This window comes from Talpa europaea, assembly GCF_964194135.1.
Source record: "Talpa europaea genome assembly, chromosome: 13".
NCBI lineage: Eukaryota > Metazoa > Chordata > Mammalia > Eulipotyphla > Talpidae > Talpa > Talpa europaea.
The window spans coordinates 5,286,638-5,307,938 of record NC_140080.1 but is presented as its reverse complement, the minus strand read 5'-3'; the positions used below and the strand labels follow the sequence as shown (position 1 = coordinate 5,307,938).

The following is a 21,301-nucleotide window of genomic DNA, read 5'->3' as shown; positions in this document are numbered from 1 at the left end:
GTAAAGGAATGAAGCACTGACATAGGCTACCGTGTGAATGAGTCTTGAAGACATGCTAAGTAACAGAAACCAGATACAATCACATGGTGTGAATTCACTTAAGTCAATTAATCCAGACTAGGCCAATCTAGAGAGACACAAAGTAGACTGGCAGCTGCCAAGGGTTTAGAAGAGGGGGAAATGGAAAATCATTATGGAGTAGGTATTGAAGTTCTTTTAAAATGATGAAACTTGGGCCTCCCTGGTGGTGCAGGAGGTTGAGTGCAGCACTGTGAAGCTGTCTGCAGCCTCTGCAGTGCCGGTTCTATCCTGGCTGGCCAGCAAGATACCCACATGGCGCAGCAGACCTCTCCTGTCTCGCTCACTGCTCCCCTCAGCAGTGTATTGCAGTCAATCTGCCTGTTCTATTCCCCACTCTGTCTCTGGTGAATCCTCTCACCCTCCCACACTTCTGGCCTGTACCCCAGTTCTCGTATGCATGAATAAATAAATGTTAAAAAAAAAAGACATAATTTAAAAATAAAAATAAAATGATGAAACTTTTTAGTTCTACCTGCTTCAGTATATTGTTAGAACTAGAGAAGTGATGACCGCACAACCTTGTGACTGTACCATCTGCCACTAAGTTGAACACTCTACAATGGGTCACTTGCTGTTATGTGACTTTCACCTCAAAACAAAACAAAATGCCAAGACACTGATGTGCAACGAATATTCTTTTTTTTTTTTTAATTTTTTTAAAATTTTTTTTTAATGGCTAAGATTTTTTTAAGATTTATTTATTTATTTATATAAGCACTGGGTACAGTCAGAAGCGCGGGATGGTGAGAGAATTCACCAGAGCCAGAGCAGGCAGCAGAGCAGGCAGGAGAGGTCTGCGCGCCATGTGGGACCCTCCTCCGGTGGCCGGGGAGCAGCCGGGGATTGAACCGGCACTGCAGAGGCTGCGGGCAGCCCTGCAACCCAGCGCTCAACCGCTGCACCACCGGGGAGGCCCCCAACGAATATTCTTTTCAACAAATGGCGTTAGCAACTAAATATCCACATACAGAAGAGTGAAGTTATAGAACACTTCTTTATAACCTACACTAAAATCCCAAATAATCACAGTCCAAATGTAAGTGTTAAAACTATAAAGTTTTATCTTAGAATAGATATAGGAGAAAATTTTTATGACCTTGGATTAGGTGATACTTTTCAGATATGACATCAAAGATACAAGCAACAAAAGATAAACAGGGTCTCCCCGGTGGCGCAGCAGTTGAGCACTGGGTTGCGAAGCTGCCCGCAGCCTCTGCAGCGCCGGTTCGATCACTGGCTGCTCCCCAGCCACAGGAGGAGGGTCCCACATGGCGCACAGACCTCTCCTGCCGGCTGCTGCTCCCCTCAGCAGTGTATTTCGTCGGTCTGTCTGTTCTGTTCCCCACTCTGGCTCTGGTGAAGTCTCTCACTCTCCCGCGCTTCTGACTGTACCCAGTGCTTGTAGAAATAAATAAATCTTAAAAAAAAAAAAAAAAAAAGCCTCTCTTTTAAAAAAAAAAAAAGATAAACAAATTGGACTTTTATGCTTCAAATGCTACCAATAAGAAAGTTAAGAGACAATCCACAGAATGGGAGAATGTATTTACAAACTATGTATTTGTCGTTATGGGTTTGTATCCAAAAATACAAAGAATGCGTATAACTCAATGAAAAGGCAAATAACTAAATTAAAAATAAGCAAATGGGGCCTCTCGGCAGTGCAGCAGGTTGAGCACTGTGCTGTGAAGCTGTCCGCAGCCTCTGCAGAGCAGGTTCAATTCCTGCTGGCCAGGGAGATACCCACATAGTGCGGCAGACCTTTCCTGCCTCACCCGCTGCTCCCCTCAGCAATGCCTTCAGTCTGTCTGCCTGTTGTGCTCCCCGCTCTGTCTCTGGTGAAATCTTCTCACCACGCCCACACCTCTGGCCTGTACCCCAGTTGTTGTATGCATAAATCAATCTTTGAAAAAAAATAGGCGAAGGACTTAAAACAGGCATTTCACCAAAGAAAATAACAAATGGCTAGTTACCATGACTCAGAAATTTCACTCAAAAGAAATGAAAACATACCTCCTCATAAAAGCATGTACACGAATATTTAACAGCCGTGCTTTAAGAACCAAAAAGTGGAAACAACCCAAATGTCCATCCACTGACAAAGGGGAATCAGAAAGAACAATGGACTGACAGATGCCAACCCATGGCTTAACCTTGAAAACATTATGTTAAAAAAAGAGTCAGATACACAAAACCCACATTAAGACAAATCTCGAGATTAAAAACTAGAGAGGCGGCTGCTTAGAGCTGTGTGTCTGGGAGAAGAACAGGAAATGAGGACTGACAGGACAGGCAGGCATGAAAATGCTAAGGAATCACATTGCGATGGTTACAGAACTTAAGTTAATGTACAAAAAGCTGTCAAATAGTACAATTTAAATGAGTGAATCTTATGTGATTATCTCGCATTACATTTCGAAAAGACTTTCATCAAAAAAATAACAGTATTCTCTCTGGTTAAAAAGACTTAAATGGAAGCACCAAGAAATAACTATTCTAGGGCCTCCCCAGTGGTGTAGCGAGTTGAGCGCAGCACCGTGAAGCTGTCCGCAGCCTCTGTAGCGCAGGTTTGATTCCCAGCCAGCCAGAGAGATACTCACTTGGCACAGCAGACCTCTCCTGTCTCGCCTGCTGCTCCCCTCAGTAGTGTATCTCAGTAGATCTGCCTGTTCTGCTCCCCACTCTGTCTCTGGTGAATCCTCTCACACTCCCGTGCCTCTGACCTGTACCCCAGTTCTTGTATAAATAAAATAAATCTTAAAAAAAAAGAGAGAAATAACTCTGAATTCTACTGTAATAGAGGAACTTCAAAATTTGGCTTCCTCTCATCCTATTCCCCGGTTCCCGTAACATCTTCCTTCTCTGACCTAAGGACACAGGCATAGTGAGCTCCGAGCTCTTTCCCAGGCACTCCATTCTTCTCGTATTCCTGCGCCGTGCATGCTGGTCTGTTAGCCTAAACCTCCTTTCTCCACGTGGCAAATTCCATACATCCCACAGACTTCCTATCTGAAACCTTTCTCATACACCCATGAAAACTCGTTTCCTCTCCAAGTAGGTACATTTTCCTGAGTCTATACCACTGCACTTTTCAAGCTGCTCTGCAAACATGTTTGGTGTCTGCTTCCCTACTGACTGCTAGGTAGTGACGCTGCTGCACCGCTGCTTTCTGCGCATGAGCTGGTTCAGCTGAACGAATGGCTTGGTGGCTTGTTCACACCAGATTCCCCGCAGTCACTTCACATCGCAACTCCAGATAGTAAATAATCTAATATCAAAGGAGGGGGTAAGTATGAATGGAGTGCTTGGAAGATTTTCCCTTCATCCTTTCCTTGGCTCCATGGCACAGGTTAAGGGGAAAGATGAAAAGGGACATTGAATCTGAGGAGGCAAGAAGGCAGAGAGAACGAAAGAAGAGCTCAGAATCTAAGCAGCTGAAGGAGCACAGCAGGATGCACTTAGTCCTAAAAGAGGATGCTGCTGGCTCTCTCGGAAAGACCAGCGACAAGGCCAACAAAACCGAACGCCCTCAATACTATCACTAAACTTGACACTGACCAGTTTGAGATTTTATATCCTCATAAGTTGCATAAAACATGGCGACAGTACAAGTCAAATTCTACCTCCATCACTTAGCCGTTGAGAGAAAATGGACGAGACACCTAACATCTCTGAGTTACGCCTCATCTGCAGCAACACCCCCCACTCCATGCGGTACTGTGAGGACAAAACAGATGAACAGATGGAAATAGAGCCAGCAGAGATTAAGGAAATGCCCAGCATTGCTTCCTTCCCTCTCCCCATTCTCGAACAGTGCTACAATTTGGGGAGAAAGAAAAAGGAAGAAGCTCCTGATTATTAAAGTCAATTGCTCCTTCTCAGATTTCAACCAAACTTGCACTGACATTTATCATAGCTAACCCCAGACCTTTTGATTTTCATAAGGTTTCCTTCTTTAGGTAATGGTATGCTATATGCGCCCTTGCCAATCTTTCCAATACCTTAGCTGAAGAACTCATTTTTCTCACTGCATTATTTCCGTAAACTCTAGTTATAATATGCTCCAATTAATTCCTCTCTAAGATCTTTCTAAAATACAAACTTGGTTATATCATTTTCCAGAGTAAAAGCCTTCATGGACGCCTCACTGCCATTAGGACAAAATCCAACTCCTCGATGTGAAATCAAGGTTCTCAAGGATCTCACTCAGCCATGCTACCTGAGTTCCTCCAACGCCTCATGTCACTGTCCCCATAATCACAGGCCCCAGACTCGCCAATGTTCCCCCAATGCAGCATCTTCTCTTCAGCTTCTCGCTTTGCTTTGGGAAGTGTCTTGGCCTCACTCCAGATCCCTCATTTTCCTAATTTCAACTTCTTTTAGATTCCGCTCACGTTTCAATCCCCACCACCCCCACCTAGAGACTCTTCTCTGTAGTCCCACCCTACAGCTGGTACCAGATTCCTTTATGTATTCCTATAAAGATGATGACCGACAAAGTGACTTAGTATAATTTGGTTCTATATTCCAAAGTAGACTGTGAGCTTCTAGGATATTTTAATCACTCTTATAAATGGTGCATTAGTAAATAATCTGTTTATAAACATATTTGGTTGTTCAGAATTTAGAATCTACTTTATCAGAGAAATAAAGAAATAACTGGCACTTATTATCCCAAATTAGTTGATAGGCTATTACAAAAACCATACTCCAAATTGTTAATTACACAGTATACATTTGCAACAGTCTGGAGAAAAATCATTTGCAAACATTTAGTGTTTCTGTTAGATCTGGGGCAAGTGTAGACATCCAGTCACCCACTTGAACTCTAACTGCATGCTGGCATCAAATCCTCTTCCAGTGGAGCCCCACGACTCTGTCCCCTCTCCTCAGAGAGAACGTGGGGTTTGCAGCGACAGCAGTCGGATACACAGGAAGCATGCCAGCTGAATGCTTAGGTAACAGCAGTCACTTGCAAATACATCACCACATTTTCTTTTCAATGTATATATGCCAAAACCTCAAACTAATACTTTTCTGCATGAACATCATTTTATAATCTTCACAGACCCAGGACATATGTTAAACTTACAAAACTTTAAAAAGAAATGTTAACTATGTATTGAATTCAGTTGAAATGTATTTACTTGTTAAAATACTAAAAGAGGACAAATGAAATATAGATTTGACCTCTTCTGAGGAATTTTTTTGGTGGCTGGGGAGGAAGGGGTGGTAATGATCAAAGGATAAAATCTTCCAGTTATAACTCAGGGACCTAATGCACAAGAAGGTGATTGTAGTAAATAACCCTACATGATATTAAGAAAAATTATCTTGGGCAGTGAGAGTTATGCAGGTCAGTACTGTCTTGTTACTTACAGAATCAACTTGTTCTGTGTTAAAATACAACATTAGCTTTCAAGATACCCAAGCCAACCATAAACACGATTTAATTTCTGATGAAGTGCCTTTTGCTCCTACTCCTCCTCTTCCCAAGGCCCCACCACTCATTTCACTTTTTGTAATTAGAAAACAATTCCACATAAACTAAGCCTATAAAACATGTCATGAATGTAGGGAGTGACTAACACTGACATGCTTGAGAAACAGAGCCCTCCAAACCTCTACTTAGAGACAGCTGTATACATTTCCTACACTGCCCTACACTTTCTTCAACTCTTCACCAAGGAAAAATATACTGTAATAAAGCACCATTTTTAAAAAACTAAATAAAAATTCATTCTAAAGTTGGTTTTTCTTTTTCCTCACTGAAAACACATCCATTTAATTTGAAATCAACAATCCATGATCTTGTTTTTACGAACCACACATAGAGAACACTGGGAGCCCAGGGAACAAGCACACAGCAGTCTCCCCACTATGGGCCATACTGGAGAGAAGTGAGCAACACTGCAGCACTCTGCCTACCTGTGGGGCCCCCTCCACACCTGGGCCTGGCGTTCTCATTCAGATCTGAGATGCCTTCCTGTCTGTAGACTGACCTCAGACCGACCCCATGCTGCTACTGAGTTGTATGACCACAGGCAAATTGTTCAGATCCCAGTCAAGTCATCTGTAACATGGAGATGATTATCTCTGCCTTCAAGATTCAGCAGAAACTGAGATAAGAACTTCTCAATGATAATAATGAGAGCTAATCTTTTTGAGATTAGCTCTTTCAATATTTGCCATTATCGCTCTATATGCTCTGTACCAAAAATACCTTCAATCCTTGAAAAACCACCAGAAATAATTGTTCCTTTTATCACATCCATTTTATAGAAGGCAAATTGAGGTTCAATGAGATTCAGAAACCTAACATTTCTAGATTGTGAATCTAGGAAAGCCTACCCAAACCCAGGGTGACTGGCACACAGTGAGTGTTCAAAAATATTAGGTCTTAATAAAATCTAAGTGTCATGAACTCTGAAATCAGGAATTTTGAATTCATAAAATATCGCCTAGAAAAAAAGTAGTTAAATAAGATAAGGTGGTAAGGTCTAGGAGAAAAGCCAAAAGATAAGTCTTCTTAATCTTCCAATTTCTGCTTTGGTCTAAGGAGACAGAATTTTCAAACCACTGCATCCAATTGAAAGCTGAGCAAAAATGGGAGTAAGTTTGCATTACAGTAACACATATACAAAATAACACATTTTTGATATATGTAATTTGAGGATTATGAGATAAAGACATTATCTAGGATTGGAATAATATCTACCTTCAGACAATACTATTAATTCAGAGCCTGGGAGCACCAGCACCAATGATCACACATTGTTATCAAATCTTGGTTTTAAAACATCCTTCCTCACTAAAGGGACCAGGGCTCCCTAGGGAAGTGGCTCGGCCCAGGCTAGCAGCAGTGAAGTGCATGACAAGCCAGGAGCATCTCACTGAAGCTTAAGGTATTTAAAGTAAGTGCTTAAAGATTTATGGGAACATCTAAAAAAGAAAAGGAGGAAAGAGCTGTGACTGGTCAGACATAGGTTAAGATGGTACCAAAATAATCAATGACAGTAATGGATTATAATACAATGAAAAAAAATAAGAACCTGTCTGTCAATATGAACCCAAAGAAATCAGCAAGGGAGAAAGGAAAACTCTTCTTCATCATAAAACCCGACTCATAGATAGAAAAGGAATGTTGGAATTAGAAAATCATAAATGAGTCCTAAAAGGAATGGGTGACTGTTTAATAAAGAATAAGTCATCATGGGCCTCCCTGATGGTGCAGGCGGTTGAGCACCGTGCTGTCCGCAGCCTCTGCAGCGCAGGTTCAATCCTGGCCGGCCAGGGAAATACCCACATGGCACAGCAGACCTCTCCTGTCTCGCCAGTTGCTTCCCTTAGAAGTGAGTTTCGGTCAGTCTGCCTGTTCTGTTCCCCGCTCGTCTCTGGTGAATCCTCTCACCCTCCCTCACATCTGGCCTGTACCCTGGTTCTTGTATGCATGAATAAATAAATCTTTAAAAATAAATAAAGAATAAGGCATTCCCACAGTATCAAATTTTCCCCATAAATTACTTACTAATTTCCAGTAGGAAAGTACTAAACTTACAGTGAAGAAACATGGTGGACAACATCTTAATCGAGACTCAAAGTTAGCATCACGACATGGGAATGGTCTACAACATGTGCCAGGGGTCTCATCTACTGGAGAATACTACCTTCAACTGTAACGCTGCCCACACTGCATGATTTGAATATAATCACAAGGAAACATCAGATAAATCCAAACTGAGGGACAGTCCACAAAACAACTGGCCTGTTATTTTCAAAAATATAAAGGTAAGGAAAGAGAAAGAAGGGACTGAAGGAGTCAAAACAGAAACAACAAAATTCGGTGCATGACCCTGGACTGGATCCTATACTGTGAAAATGGCTACAAAAGATCTGAAGATAGCTGTTGAATCTGACTAAGGGCTATATAGCAGGTAGTGCTGCATCAGTGCTCAGTGTCCTGGTAACTGTGCTGTGTTTGCTATGTACGAGACCTCCTTGTAACTAGGAAACACATATTGAATGATGTTTAGGAGTGAAATTTCATGACATCTCCAACTTACTTCCAAACGATATAGGGAAAAAGTGTACAGGTAAAGAAAATTAAAAAGCAGTGGGGCAAATGTGGGTTAGCTGGGTAAAGCGGTTAGTAGAATTTCTTCTACTCCTCTTACAACTTTTCTGTAAGATTGAAAGTACGTAAGATTAAAAATTACAAGAAAAATCAGAAAGATAGATGGCACTGACATGGAGTATAAAAATTATATCCCATATGCAGCTTTCTATTTCTACCCCCTCAAATTATACACTTAAATATTTTTTAAATGGACAGGAAATAGAAAATTTTTTTTAAAGATTTATTTTATACAAGCACTGGGTACAGTCAGAAGCATGGGAGGGTGAGAGAATTCACCAGAGCCAGAGCGGGGAACAGAACAGGCAGACCGACGAAATACACTGCTGAGGGGAGCAGCGGGCACGGCAGGAGAGGTCTGTGCACCATGTGGGACCCCCACCGGCAGCCGGGGATTGAACCGGCACTGCAGAGGCTGCAGGCAGCTTCGCAGCCCACCGCTCAACCGCTGCACCACCAGAGGAGGCCCAGGAAATAGAAATTTTTAAAGGAATTTTTCATAAAAGACTATATCATCCCACTCAATAATAAAGAGAATCACAGTCACATATAGTAACCAGAAAGTTCACCACTTACATGTTCAGTTGAACTATTAGAATCACTGGAATTGTAGGAACTGAAGTATTTAATGCCCAGCAGGATTCTGCCCATCACAGGTAGAAAACCACGCTACACAGACTACAACACATAACCATATGCACAACTTCCTCAACTAGTAAGACTGAGCTATTTCAAAAGCAAGAAAATAACTACAAATTTTGGGTCATCTCAATATATGACAAAAAGGGTCAAAGGGACATCAAAGAAACTTTGTTCTATATCTCTGTCACTATTATAAAATTCACAGGTCACCTTTTGATTAGAGTGAAGTTGCATGCAAAGCAGGAAATAAAAACTCATTCTTAAGAGTGTAGAGCAGTCATCGGCCACAAGCAGGAATCAAGATGCATTCTTTCGCATGTGACATGAGAGGAAATGCACTTCTAAATAAACAAAACATTCTACCATCATGAAAGATGTATTATTTATGAAATGGTGAAAGGAGTAAAAATGAAACAAATAAATATACAGAACACCTCATTTCAAGTGACCCAACCTTCTATAACCCAAACTAAGCAAGGTAATTGATCAAAATCTGCAAAAAACACTTTTTAAAGGCTAAGATTGTGGAGATTAAAGAAAACTTGAATAGAAAAAGATCAAGGACTGGTGTAAAGCTAAAGCAGACCTGCTTCCTCATCCTCCTCCTCCTCTTCCTCATCATCGGAAGTTGATGACAAGGGAGTTGGTGCGGAGCTAGCTTGATTATTAACATAGTCACCATACTGCATTCCTGTAAAGTGGAAAGCACAAACACAAGAGTCAAACCAACAGGAAAGGATGAGAAACAAAATTTTGACATTGCATTAAAGTGAGAAAGAACTCTGACATTCCAAAGGACATCCCAGCATGCATATTAATATTAGCAAATTGATCGCTAAAACGGGAATCATTAGAAAATCGCTGCAAAGCATTCAGTAAAAGCATTTTTAACATAAACTGGTTTAAGTGTGAAAAAAGGTACCACGTGTGACCCTGATAATATTGAGGAAGCCACAATGACACACTGACCATTTCCCTGCGCTCTACACTTGTTTACCTGCTGTCACCTCGTGGTATGCTTCCTTTGGGACTGTGCACCCTTGCTGAGCAGTGATCATTTTGGGGAAATGAATCTACTCAGTATACAACACACTGAGACACTGGGTGTCTTCCTTCTGCTAAGGCCACCTTGATGGTGACTCACTTCCCATAACGGAAAAAGAATGACAGTTAAAAAAAAAAAAGAACTGTATTCAGCACAATTCTCTGCTCAGAGCAGATGCTCAAAAAAAAGGTGTATTAACTGTGGCCCCATAGTGTGTTGATTACAGCAGTTAGGGAAAGGTGACCTTCCTGAGATGACCAGTTTCCTCAGCTTCTACTGCCTATAGTGGGTCTCAGGCAGGTGCGGGAGACGGGCCCTCCACGTGAGCTACACCAAGAGAAGGCGGATTCTGTGGAAAAGTACAACTGGGAGCTGTGTAACACTGCCCGAAAACAAGCTGATTGGGTATTTTTATTAATTCATCTGGTGAAGTTGAGACTTAAAAAAGTAATCCCAACAAAATTTTTAAGAGGGCAAACAGAATATACTTAATTAAAAATGAAAGCACTTCATAAATAAGAATACACACCCTTGTAAGGAAAATCTTCTAGCTCAATTTTGAAAGAAAAAGAAAAACCCCACAAAGTGGATTTTCAAGAACATTTCCCAATACTGGAAGCACAAGGAAACCCTGCCGGCCAGGCACAGGAAGGCCCCTCTCCTGCCTCCTCTGTGTCAGGCAGGTGACGGGTTTATTTAGCGTGGGGAAACACACCATGTCTACAGTAAAGACAAGGCTATCAATAAAGAGAAAATTTGAGCATAAAAGATAGCAAAGGTTAAACTGTGGTCAAGTGAAGCTTCCACCTTCCTATTAAGACCAAAGAAGCTGGAAAAATCTGCTGGCTTTACTGAAATAGCTTTAACCATAGTCAAAATAGCAATTAATACAAAATTATCTGCGAAAGTAAAAATCAATGTAAATAAACTCAGGCAATACAAGAACTAAACCTGATACCCTGAAAAACCAAATTCAGAGTGGCAAGTTCCTCTAAAAAAATCTAGTTAAAATGAAAATTTGAATAATATTGGACCTTAGATTCAATAAACTAGTAAGTTCACACTTAAACATAGTTAACAGTAAAAAGATTTATAGAAAAGAAATTTTCTTGAACTTAAGGACTTCTTTTAAAATGAAGTATTTTATCAAAGTGCAATTAGCATTATTTAAAAAGTACACATGTAGGACCTCCCCGGTGGCACAGCGGATGGAGCGCAGCGCTGTGAAGCTGTCCACAGCCTCTGCAGTGTGGGTTCGATCCCGGCCGGCCAGCGAGGGTCCCACATGGCGCAGCAGACCTTTCCTGTCTCGCCCACTGCTCCCCTCAGCAGTATATTTCAGTCGGTCTGTCTGTTCTGTTCCCCGCTCTGTCTCTGGTGAATCCTCTCACCCTTCACACCTCTGGCCTGTACCCCAGCTCTTGTATGCATAAATAAATAAATCTTTAAAAAAAAAAAGTACACATGTACTATATAGTATGAAGAAGAAATAAGAAACTCCATTTACTGTGTTGAGCAAAGAGAAGCCAGCAACAGGAAAAAAAGTTAGAAGAGGAACTCTTATTTTCCTGACGGAATGATGGAATGAATATGCAAGTTGCTGATTCTGAGACTAGTCAAAGGAGCCAAAGTACAGGGTACATTCCACATAAGGTGAAGAGTTTCCTCTCTTTTTCCAGGTACACTGAGTACAAAATATATTTATTTCACTTATTTTTGGGAAAATATCCACTGTTAATTGGAAGCACATGAAATGCTATGCAATGATTATGAAAATTTATGGAACAACTACTGAACACACTGGAACTACCTGCTAAAGGAACGGCACAGAGCACTTTATGAATTACAGTATCATTTTAGATTACACTATGATCGCCAATGCACAAATAAACACAATGTGACCAACATAATTTAGTTTTAATTTTCTGAAAAACGGTGCAATCCTTTCCAAGGAATGCTGAAGAAGAAAAGGGTCAAGATCGAAAAGCCTGCCACAGTGTGACTTGCAGACTCAGAATTCAGCCTCTGTTTGCTTATTCAAGTAAAAATCTGTTAAAAGCATGGAAACATTAATGGCAAAGAACACGATATTTTAGTTAATCTACACAGGAATGGAAAGAATTTCAGAATAACAATTAATTCATATTTAAGTTCCTGCTCCAAATGCAGCACAGGGAGCTGCAGCCATACAGGTGACAGCCACCTCATCACTCCACGAGAGGGCAGTGGCTACGAGCTTCCTGAGTGCTTTCACTCACACCACCGTTAAAAGCCAGGGCCCAAATGAAATACAGAGACAGCCTATTTGGGGTGGCAGAACATCAGATTGTCTTCCAGAGCTCAGCCTGAAACCGAGTGTGGAAATGTGCTTGGGGCACCTCTCACTGCAGCCACCACCACCATCAACAAGGGAGGGAAAGCTGTTCTCTAACTTACTGACCGGTGCCCAGTGAGAGGCGCCAAGGTATGAAGCTAGGTACAAAAGAGGCAAGAAGCATTTCAGAGATAGCATCTGACATGATGAAGAGCTCTGGATTGAGAACCCCAGTATTTTTAAAAGGACTTTCAGCTTAAACTACCTGTCATGAAAGTGTCTTCAGGCAAAACTCCAGGAGACCATATTGTTGGGACTGCTTAATAAAAGGCATTTCCACTGTTCCCTAGATACGGCTGCACTGGGAATAAACAGAACTAGTCTTAAGAGAAAAAAATCCCTTGTGGAGGTTAGTTTTTTTTTTTTTTTAATTCAAGAGTTCAGGCTATCTTTTCTCAGCTAGTCTTCAAACTGGATAGACACACAGAAGACTTTCCAAGGATTCTCACAAAAGAATGGTTTTATGAGAAACCATTAAGTTTCTCAAAACCATTTAAGTTTCTCAAAACTTATCCACCTAAATAAGTGCCTGTGTTAATAACTTTTGTCTCACCTTTCAAAGGAAAAGCAAGCTTTAACTTTTTATAAGTATTACTGTATCTTATTTCCCTCAGGTAAAACAGTCCCTCAGGTGCTAAAGGGAAAGCTTCCTACCTCCTTACATATTAATCGATACACCCTAAATCTAGAAACCTTGTACCTTGTAATACGTTTCAGTAAAGATGAACTATGTTAGGAACAAGATTACTTCTCACTTAATGAAATTAAATTACAGAGCTCAGCCTGTAATGTATATATTACAGGTATACTGTAATATAATTCAGATACACTAAAAAGTAGGGTAGTAGGAATAATAATAAATTTATTTAATAATTCTGTGTGTATGTAGTCCCCAACCACTACTGTCAGAGAACCCAGTACTTCTGAAAGAATCCCATGACAACAAAGCAAAAAAAGTAAATAGTTTAATAGAGAAGCAACATGACATTGCAGATAAAGGTGAAAACTCTTAGGTTCAATTCCAGGCTCTACCACTTACTACTATTTGTGAATCCTTGGGCAAGTTACTAACTTCTTGTTCATTCTTTAAATCACCTGGAGAGTAGGGTAAAAACTACCTCAACTGGCTTTTGTGAGGATTAAGTAAATTGATATATTTTAAAGCTTAGGATGGAATCTGAAAATATATTAGATATTATGTAAGCATTAGGCATTATTATCACTGTACATGTTTTTGTGTGTATTTAATTAAAAAAAGTTTTCAGCTATTCTTTTTCTTTTCTTTCTTTTTTTTTTAAAGTAAGACTAGAAGTCTGCCAGAAACAATTATGTGAATGCTGGCCTAGATGATGCCCTGTCTCTGCCCCTCATATTTTTTTCAGCTACTTTTAATACTTATCACTAGGGCAACTCATTCATTAATTAGGAAAAAGGGAAACTTCCACCAACCTCAGTATTCTTAGTAATGCTAACTCCTTTAAAGACAATGTTTTTTAGGATTACCAATTTTTTTCAAGCTATACTGGATAAAATTCGTCAACAAAAATACTAAACATCATATTTCAGACTCAATATGAGATGCTCAATACTTTACAAACTACTTTATTACAAAATATTGTAAGTATAAGCATTTCTCATATCCTTGTATTTTATACAATAATTATTTCTACCTCCTCTCAAAATAAAAATGTTACCACACAAACCTATTGGTACCTAGCATAAGTTCTTCATTTTAATTAAATATATAGAAATAGAGCCTCCCTGGTGGTACAGGCGGTTGAGCGCAGCACTGTGAAGCTGTCTGCAGCCTCTGCAGCGCGGGTTCGATCCCCACCAGCTGCGGAGATACCCACACGGCGCGGCAGACCTTTCCTGTCTTGCCCACTGCTCCCCTCAGCAGTTTATTTAAGTAGATCTCCCTGTTCTGCTCCCCACTCTGTCTCTGGTGAATCTTTTCACCCTCCCGCACATCTGGTCTGTACCCCAATTCTTGTATAAATAAATAAATCTTTTTAAAAATATATAGAAACATTTTTAATATATGATGAAATTAATAATTTGTTTTTTATACTTGATTCTTATTTAAATACTTTATAAACTAAAATACCAGAGTTTAACACATACACTGCGTATATTTTGCCACAGGAATACAATACTTTTCAAGATAACCCTCACTCCAAAAGTAGTGTAATATTAATTAGGTACATATTATATCTTTTTATTTCAAATTCAGTAATGAGAAATAGCATACTGATTCACTGCCTAGATTTTGTAATCTACTATACAAAAAAAAATGATAAATTCATTACATTATATCCTTGACATTTAAATTTGATGGCTTTTAGAAATTTGCCTTAGCATATACTGCAATTTATTTCTTAGTGTTCATGATACACCCTCAAACTCCAGGAATACAATTTCTTGGCTTAAAAAATGAAATCAGACTCTCTGAAAAAAAATAATAAAATCTGTCTCTCAAATGGCTTGAAAATGAGGGTTGCTTTAGTCAATTGGGTTATAACATCATTCACAAAATAAATGAGCTGCATCACAGTTTTAAGTTTTGTATAAAAGTACATTTAAAGGACATGATGTTATATTGGCAAAGGCATAATGAAATGGAGCATATTTTAAATGATCGCTGATTCAGTGAAAAGAGCACTGGATTTGGAGGCAGCAGATTTGCACTGGGTCTTGGCATTCCTCCTACAGTTTCTATGTCTTTGGGAAAGACAAGCTCTCTAAACCCCAACTGCCTCATCTTTAAAAGGAAGATGAAATGATATGCCTGCTTCCCGTGAAGAACAAGTGAGATAATAAAAGTTAAAGGTAATTTAAAATTACAAACTGCTACATCAAAGTAACGCTAATGCTACCAATTATCTACAACCTTTGAAATAAAATCTAACAAACAGTAAAAATTTCTGACATGTAATTCCAAAGGTTAAAAAACAAACAAGAGATTGACATTCTCTAATAAATCCCTCTCAATATCATCCCATCTACTTTATGTGAACAGTTTCTCAGTAACTACATGTGTGAAAAGTTAAAACTATGAATGAGATTTCTCCTAAGGAACATAAATTATGGTGGGGTAGGGGAGACCCATTCATCTCACTGAAAGATGGAGTTCCAATTTATACTTTCATAAATATACTTTCTTAAACAAAAACAAAAATCACAATGTTTATGTTGTTCTGACTGCCTATATACCAATAAAAGCTGTACTGATAGCTTAATCCAGGGGAAACTGGTTACTACTTCGACATTAATGGTCACAAGCAATAAAAACAATTTGAAATTTCAATTTTATATATTATTGTGGCAAAGCAAGATAAAAGCATTTTTACCTTAAGAATATATTATATATTATTACATTCTGTAGAGGGGGTATGATTTTAAGGAAGAAAGGTAAAACAAATTTTCTGAATGCTCAAGATTTGGGTATTTTTTGAAGGGATGATGACAGGTTTCTTTTCAGTGGATACTGAGAAAAATGTAACATCTGTTTTAAAAGTCAACATATATGTTGAAAATTACATAATTGCAACTATTTAATATAAATTTTTATATATTAATCTAAAAAATGTTCAAGTAGTTACAGAGTTTTCCCAAAAAATTTTAGGGGATATGCACATAAAAATTTGAGACTTCACCTCTAAAAACCAGCAAAAAATGCTAAGTACTAGAGAGAATAACCAGGCAGGGGTATCTTTGAAGCTGGGAGAAAAAGACTTATTTCTTTTAAGTATTACTCTTTTAGTCATATCAGACACATAGCACGCCCCAGGTAGGCCACAGCCACACACCTGTAAGAGGCACCTTTCACACAAACTACAACCTGCGCAACAAATACCGTATCCTAACTCATACAATTAGGTTGTGTGGCCCAGATCCATGCAGAGACAAAGAGGTAACTAAGAAACCTAGCTGCTACTTAAGAAAAAGGAACAATGAAAGCTGCAATTAAAATGTCTCCAGTATTAGCTGCCCTGTTAATTATTCAAGGAGCTTATTTTTGGTAAATCAAGAGTTTGTTAACAGCAAACAACAAAAATTCAGCCTCACTGTACAGAAAAGAGCACAAGACGGAAAGGTTTGAGTTAAAAATCTTTCACGCTGCTATTTTATTAACTTACAATCTTGGGCAAATTACCTAGCCACTGTGATCTCACTTTTCTCATCTGTAAAACAGGCATAATGTTCACATCACAGGGTTAAATGAAATAATAAACGTAAAGTACCTGGCATGTCATAAGTGAATAAATGATAGCTCCTCTATTCAAATTTAATCAATAAGAAAAAAATGAAATATAATTGTGATTATTTAGTGGAAAGGTGGTTTACAAAATGATACCTATGATGGGATGGTGAGATGTTATTTAAAGTGAAGTGGTCAAGAAGAAAATAAGGTATGACAAAGCAATCAGCAGGGGCAACATAAAGGTGAAAACAAGTGAGTGAGAGGGAAGGCAGGCAGTCACCGATGCCTGGGAAAGCCGTGAGAAGACACCATTCCTTGGGGAGGGTTGCAGCCTACTCTGAGGTTTTGTCTACTGATTATAAGTAAAACTTTCCTACCAGCCCTTCACTTTGAAGGCAAACACTTGTGATAACTAGTCTATTCCCAGTACACCCACTGGCTTACTGGGAATCAACAGATACTCCTTGGACTTCCCATAAAACCAAGTAAGAAATAATATATAAAGTGATATATCATACAATATATAAACTGATCACTGATAGAAAAGCCTCTGTTGACCACATAAACATTTAACAGACATAAGTATAAGATCAACCTGAGGATTTATCATGCTTTTCCCCAATTTCAGGACATGAGCGAGTTCTTCATATTCAAGGTAGGGGGTGTGATTACAATACAAATAAGGTGCACTGTCTGTCAATGAAGCAAGAGTGTGGATTACAATTTCATTTTCATCTCTCATTCCCAAAATTGGGTCAAAAATCACTTGCCATTATTAATAGTGACAAGCACAGCAATCAACCAGTAGATATGGAGATTCACTAAATAAGAAATCTTGGGTGCTGTATCCTAAAAGAAAATTATAATCACCTGTAATAATTACAAAATAAATGTTCAACAGAATAATGGATTAGTAAATTAATCCATTATTGACACAGAAAGGAATAGCCACGAAAATGACTATGTAGATACAGGAAGAACTGCATATAATAAGTGGAAAAGCAAAATCAAAATGGCATGTAAGCTATGATACAATAGAATCACAGAGATTGAGTGTTAATGTAGAAAAAAGAAAACTGAGTTTGTACTGAGATTATAAATCACTTCTTACACATTTTCTATAAATTATGATCACAGTTTAACTTTTAAGGTCAGCTACTTGAGTCAGCGTGTGTGTGCTATATTTGGTGTAAGGAATTATACAAATACCTTTCTGTTGTAATAACTCTGCTGGCTGTGTAACTGAGGCCACAGGCTCAAGTGGGTGATTCACAGCAAGAGGTGTTCTTGTTGATGAGTTTCCTGACAAAACAGCAGATACTACAGGGCTGGACTTGCGAGGCTGCACATTTTGTATAGCAGGACAGGCTAAAGACTCTGCAACTGAAGACAAGAAACCATTTCATCCATAGCAATAAACTTAATATAAGTTAAAATATTAACAAGATAATTTATTTGAAGTTATTGTAAAAACTTCAGTAGCATCACTTTCATCTAGTGTATCAATAGCTAGAAAATGAGTGGTCCAAAAAAATGATTTTTGAAAGCTCACCAAATATTTTAATAATATTTAATGCCTATTTTCCTAAAGTGTTTCACAAGTGTCCTTACCTTCTTACGTTAAGTTGAACCCAAAATAGTAAAGATGACCATCTTTACTAATGATCACTACCATTGATAGTAATTATTGCACCATGCATGGCACCTCAGGTAAGATGAACAGAAGTTATTTGCTTCTGCCATTTGTGAATTCCAGACACTTCCAGCTTCAACTCAAATTTCATTTTATATTATAAACTGCCACTTCTCATTGGCTGTCACTAATCAGATGCTGTATTTCACAAATAACCAACGGCAGGCAGGTCTAATAGTAACACTAGATTGAATCTCTGGAATAAAACACATGAATTCTGTGATAGCTCAAATTACCGGACCTAGAGGATAATCTTCAGCCAGCCAAGAGATCACTGGAAAACCTATCACAACAAACTTAAGGACATTAACAAATGAATGGAGAAAATGTGATAGATTTTACATATACACATACACACATAAATGGGTGAATAAAATGTGGCATTGTTGTGTGTGTACATCTACAACACACACACATACAAACACAGATGTGTGCACTGGAATGCTATCCAGTCATAACAAAAGGAAGTCTTGTGCTTACAACAACATGGATGAATCTTAAGGGTATTGTACTGAGATAAGTTAAATGGTGCATGACTTAAACTTATATATGGAATCTAAAAAATAATAGTCATAGAAAAGAGGGCAGAATGGTAGCTGCTACGGAGTGGGAGAAACAGTGAGATGTTGGTCAAAGCACAAGCTTTCAGTTATGAGTAAGTCCGGGGATGTAATTCTATTATGGCGACTATAGCTAATAATGCTGTATAATGAACCTGAAAGTTGCTGCAATTAGATTTTAAATGTTCTCACTACACACACACTCTCACATACACACACACACTCTCACACTCACTGTGTAAGATGAGGGCTGTGCCATCATGTGTGGCATTACAGTGTTTCAGACACTGCAGGACTGCATATATGACTTGGTCCCGATACACAGCCGAGCTGCGTGGTTGGGTGCACAGCTAGGCTTGTGTAAGTACAATCCATGATGTTCACACAGCGATAAAATTGCCTAATGATGCATTTCTCAGAACATAACCCTGTTGCTAAGCAACAGACTCTATTACTGTGAAATCACTTTGCAAAACATGTGTATCAAATCATCACATCGTAAATCTTAAATTTACACAGTGTTATGTCAATTATATCTAAATTAAGCTGAGGGGGAACCTAAGGCAAAAGACTAGGAGTGAGTGAAGATGTCAAACATATATACACAGAGATAGATACAGGCATAGGTACATATGTGTACGTATGTATGATGCAGGTGTGTCTCTCTCTATACATGTGAATTCACAGAGAAAGAATCTTAGGTTTAAGACTGAAACAAATGTAAGCATATGGTGACAAAATGTGTTAAATGTGCCAACAGCGTACAAAAAAATATAAAGACAGAGGAACGGGGAAAGAAGGTGGAGTTAGTCTAACTCTGCTGATTGCTTCACCCTTTTTAGGAAGGACAAATATCGTCATGGGAGACCAAGGCACAGCCATATTTGGCGTTCCTCTCAGTAAGAGGTGGCGTCTACGCCCCTAATGCCTGCATGGGAGTGACCTCACGACTGGTTTTCATCAACAGAATCCAGCAGAAGCAATGGTATCTGAATCCCTGACCTCCAATCTTACGAGGCCTTGTAACTTCTGTCTTTCTGTTCCTGAAATGCCTGCCCAGAGAATATCAAGTAGGGAAGTTAGTTTAGTCAAGTAGAGAAAAGCTCTGATGCCCCAGTGAACCGATACCAACTGCTAGACACATGAGTGAAGGCCTCCCATCTTCCAGTCCCGCCAGCTCTCCAGTTAAACGAGGTCAAAGGAGGAGCAAGTTGAGGAAAAACCAGCAGAGACCACAAAATCATGAAAAATAATAAATTATATTGTTTTATACCAGCACTGTATCACTGAATAGCCAATTATTAAAATGGCTAAAATAACAGTGTTAAGTATATTTAATAGTACAAAGTAAACACTAAGAAAGAGATAATAACCCAAAATTAGGTGACAGAGAAAAAGGAAGGAGTATGGAAAATAGAGAAAATATACTTATTTTACCTTTGCTCATAACAGGAAATTATAACTCTCTCTATAAAACAACATTGTACATGCCTCTGGTGGAGGATGGGTGAGGTTAAGCAGGACCAAAAGTCCTACCAAACTAACTTTTAACTCTAAAAGCTATGTTTAAAAATATCTTTTTAACATCATCAGACCTATCATGGTGTTAATGAACTTCTGGGCCAAAAATCTCTTAAGACACTGAAAGCTCAGATAAATAAGCCTAACCTTCCAGGCTGCCATTACTCTGTGGATACTGGCTGCACAATATCTGCACACTTTGTCTGCCGTTTGCTGGGTCCTGGAAGGGTATGACAGACAGAAGGCACATCCCAGGACACATCCAGGCTGGGACAGCTGATAAGGCATCTCACACTGCACTTTTAAGACAGTGGTTTAACATCGTTTTCACAGCCAACACTAGGGCTAAAACAATGCAGTTAGAGCCCATTTTGCTACCTAAAGGACCAATGACTAGGTATTCAAATAAAATGTAATTTTATAATTATTCTTAGATGCTATTCAATATATTTTTTAAAATAATAGGTTCAGCTGAATTTGTCTGTTTGTTAGCCAAATGGTTCCGTATTTCTCTGATCCTATATCTTAACAGAAGTTGGTTCCATTCAGGGTCCCATTCCCATCTCAGAAATAAGATAGGAATTGCCTGTATTCCTTTTTTGTCATGAAAGTCAAAGAATCCTTAAGTCAGAGGGACATTATAAGCTGATCTGCAAAAGGACAGATGAAAGAGAGAAAGAAAACAGAATTTCCAGGGAGCAGAAAGCCCTGATTCTGAGAAGGGCAGACTGAGAGTCAGAAGAAACTGAGACCCAGAAGCAGCTGCTTCCAACTTAATGACCACAGGTAACTCAACAGGGCTAGCTGAGAAATATCCTAAAGTTCTAATTCTAATCTAATTAGAAAAAACTAAGAAGAATTGGCAAGATCAACAATGGCAAGAAGAATTCTTTACAACACTCCTGACATAAGGTTATCCAGACTCTGACATACAATCTAAAGATTCAAAACACTACCACGGCTTTACCAATGCCCATTCCTTACAGGAATTTTTATTCAGTTCAAGAGCAGTTCAAGAGTAGATTCTGTTCTGCTCAAGTTCACAAGCTG

At 39.0% G+C, this 21,301-nt stretch overlaps 1 protein-coding gene across 6 annotated transcripts in view; it reads right to left on the bottom strand.

The window, feature by feature from the left end:
• The window catches only part of SEC24B (SEC24 homolog B, COPII coat complex component), a gene marked incomplete at both ends in the record, with an annotated part of 78,215 nt that overhangs the window by 34,852 nt on the left and 22,062 nt on the right, over window positions 1–21,301 (bottom strand). For 2 of the 6 annotated variants that reach the window (XM_084252176.1, XM_084252177.1), the window contains 2 exons: window positions 9,441–9,545; window positions 17,687–17,860. In XM_084252176.1, the coding sequence (XP_084108302.1) occupies window positions 9,441–9,545; window positions 17,687–17,860 (279 nt within the window). The remainder of the gene's footprint in view (window positions 1–9,440; window positions 9,546–17,686; window positions 17,861–21,301) is intronic. The other 4 variants (XM_084252178.1, XM_084252179.1, XM_084252180.1 and 1 more) reach the window with 2 other exon arrangements.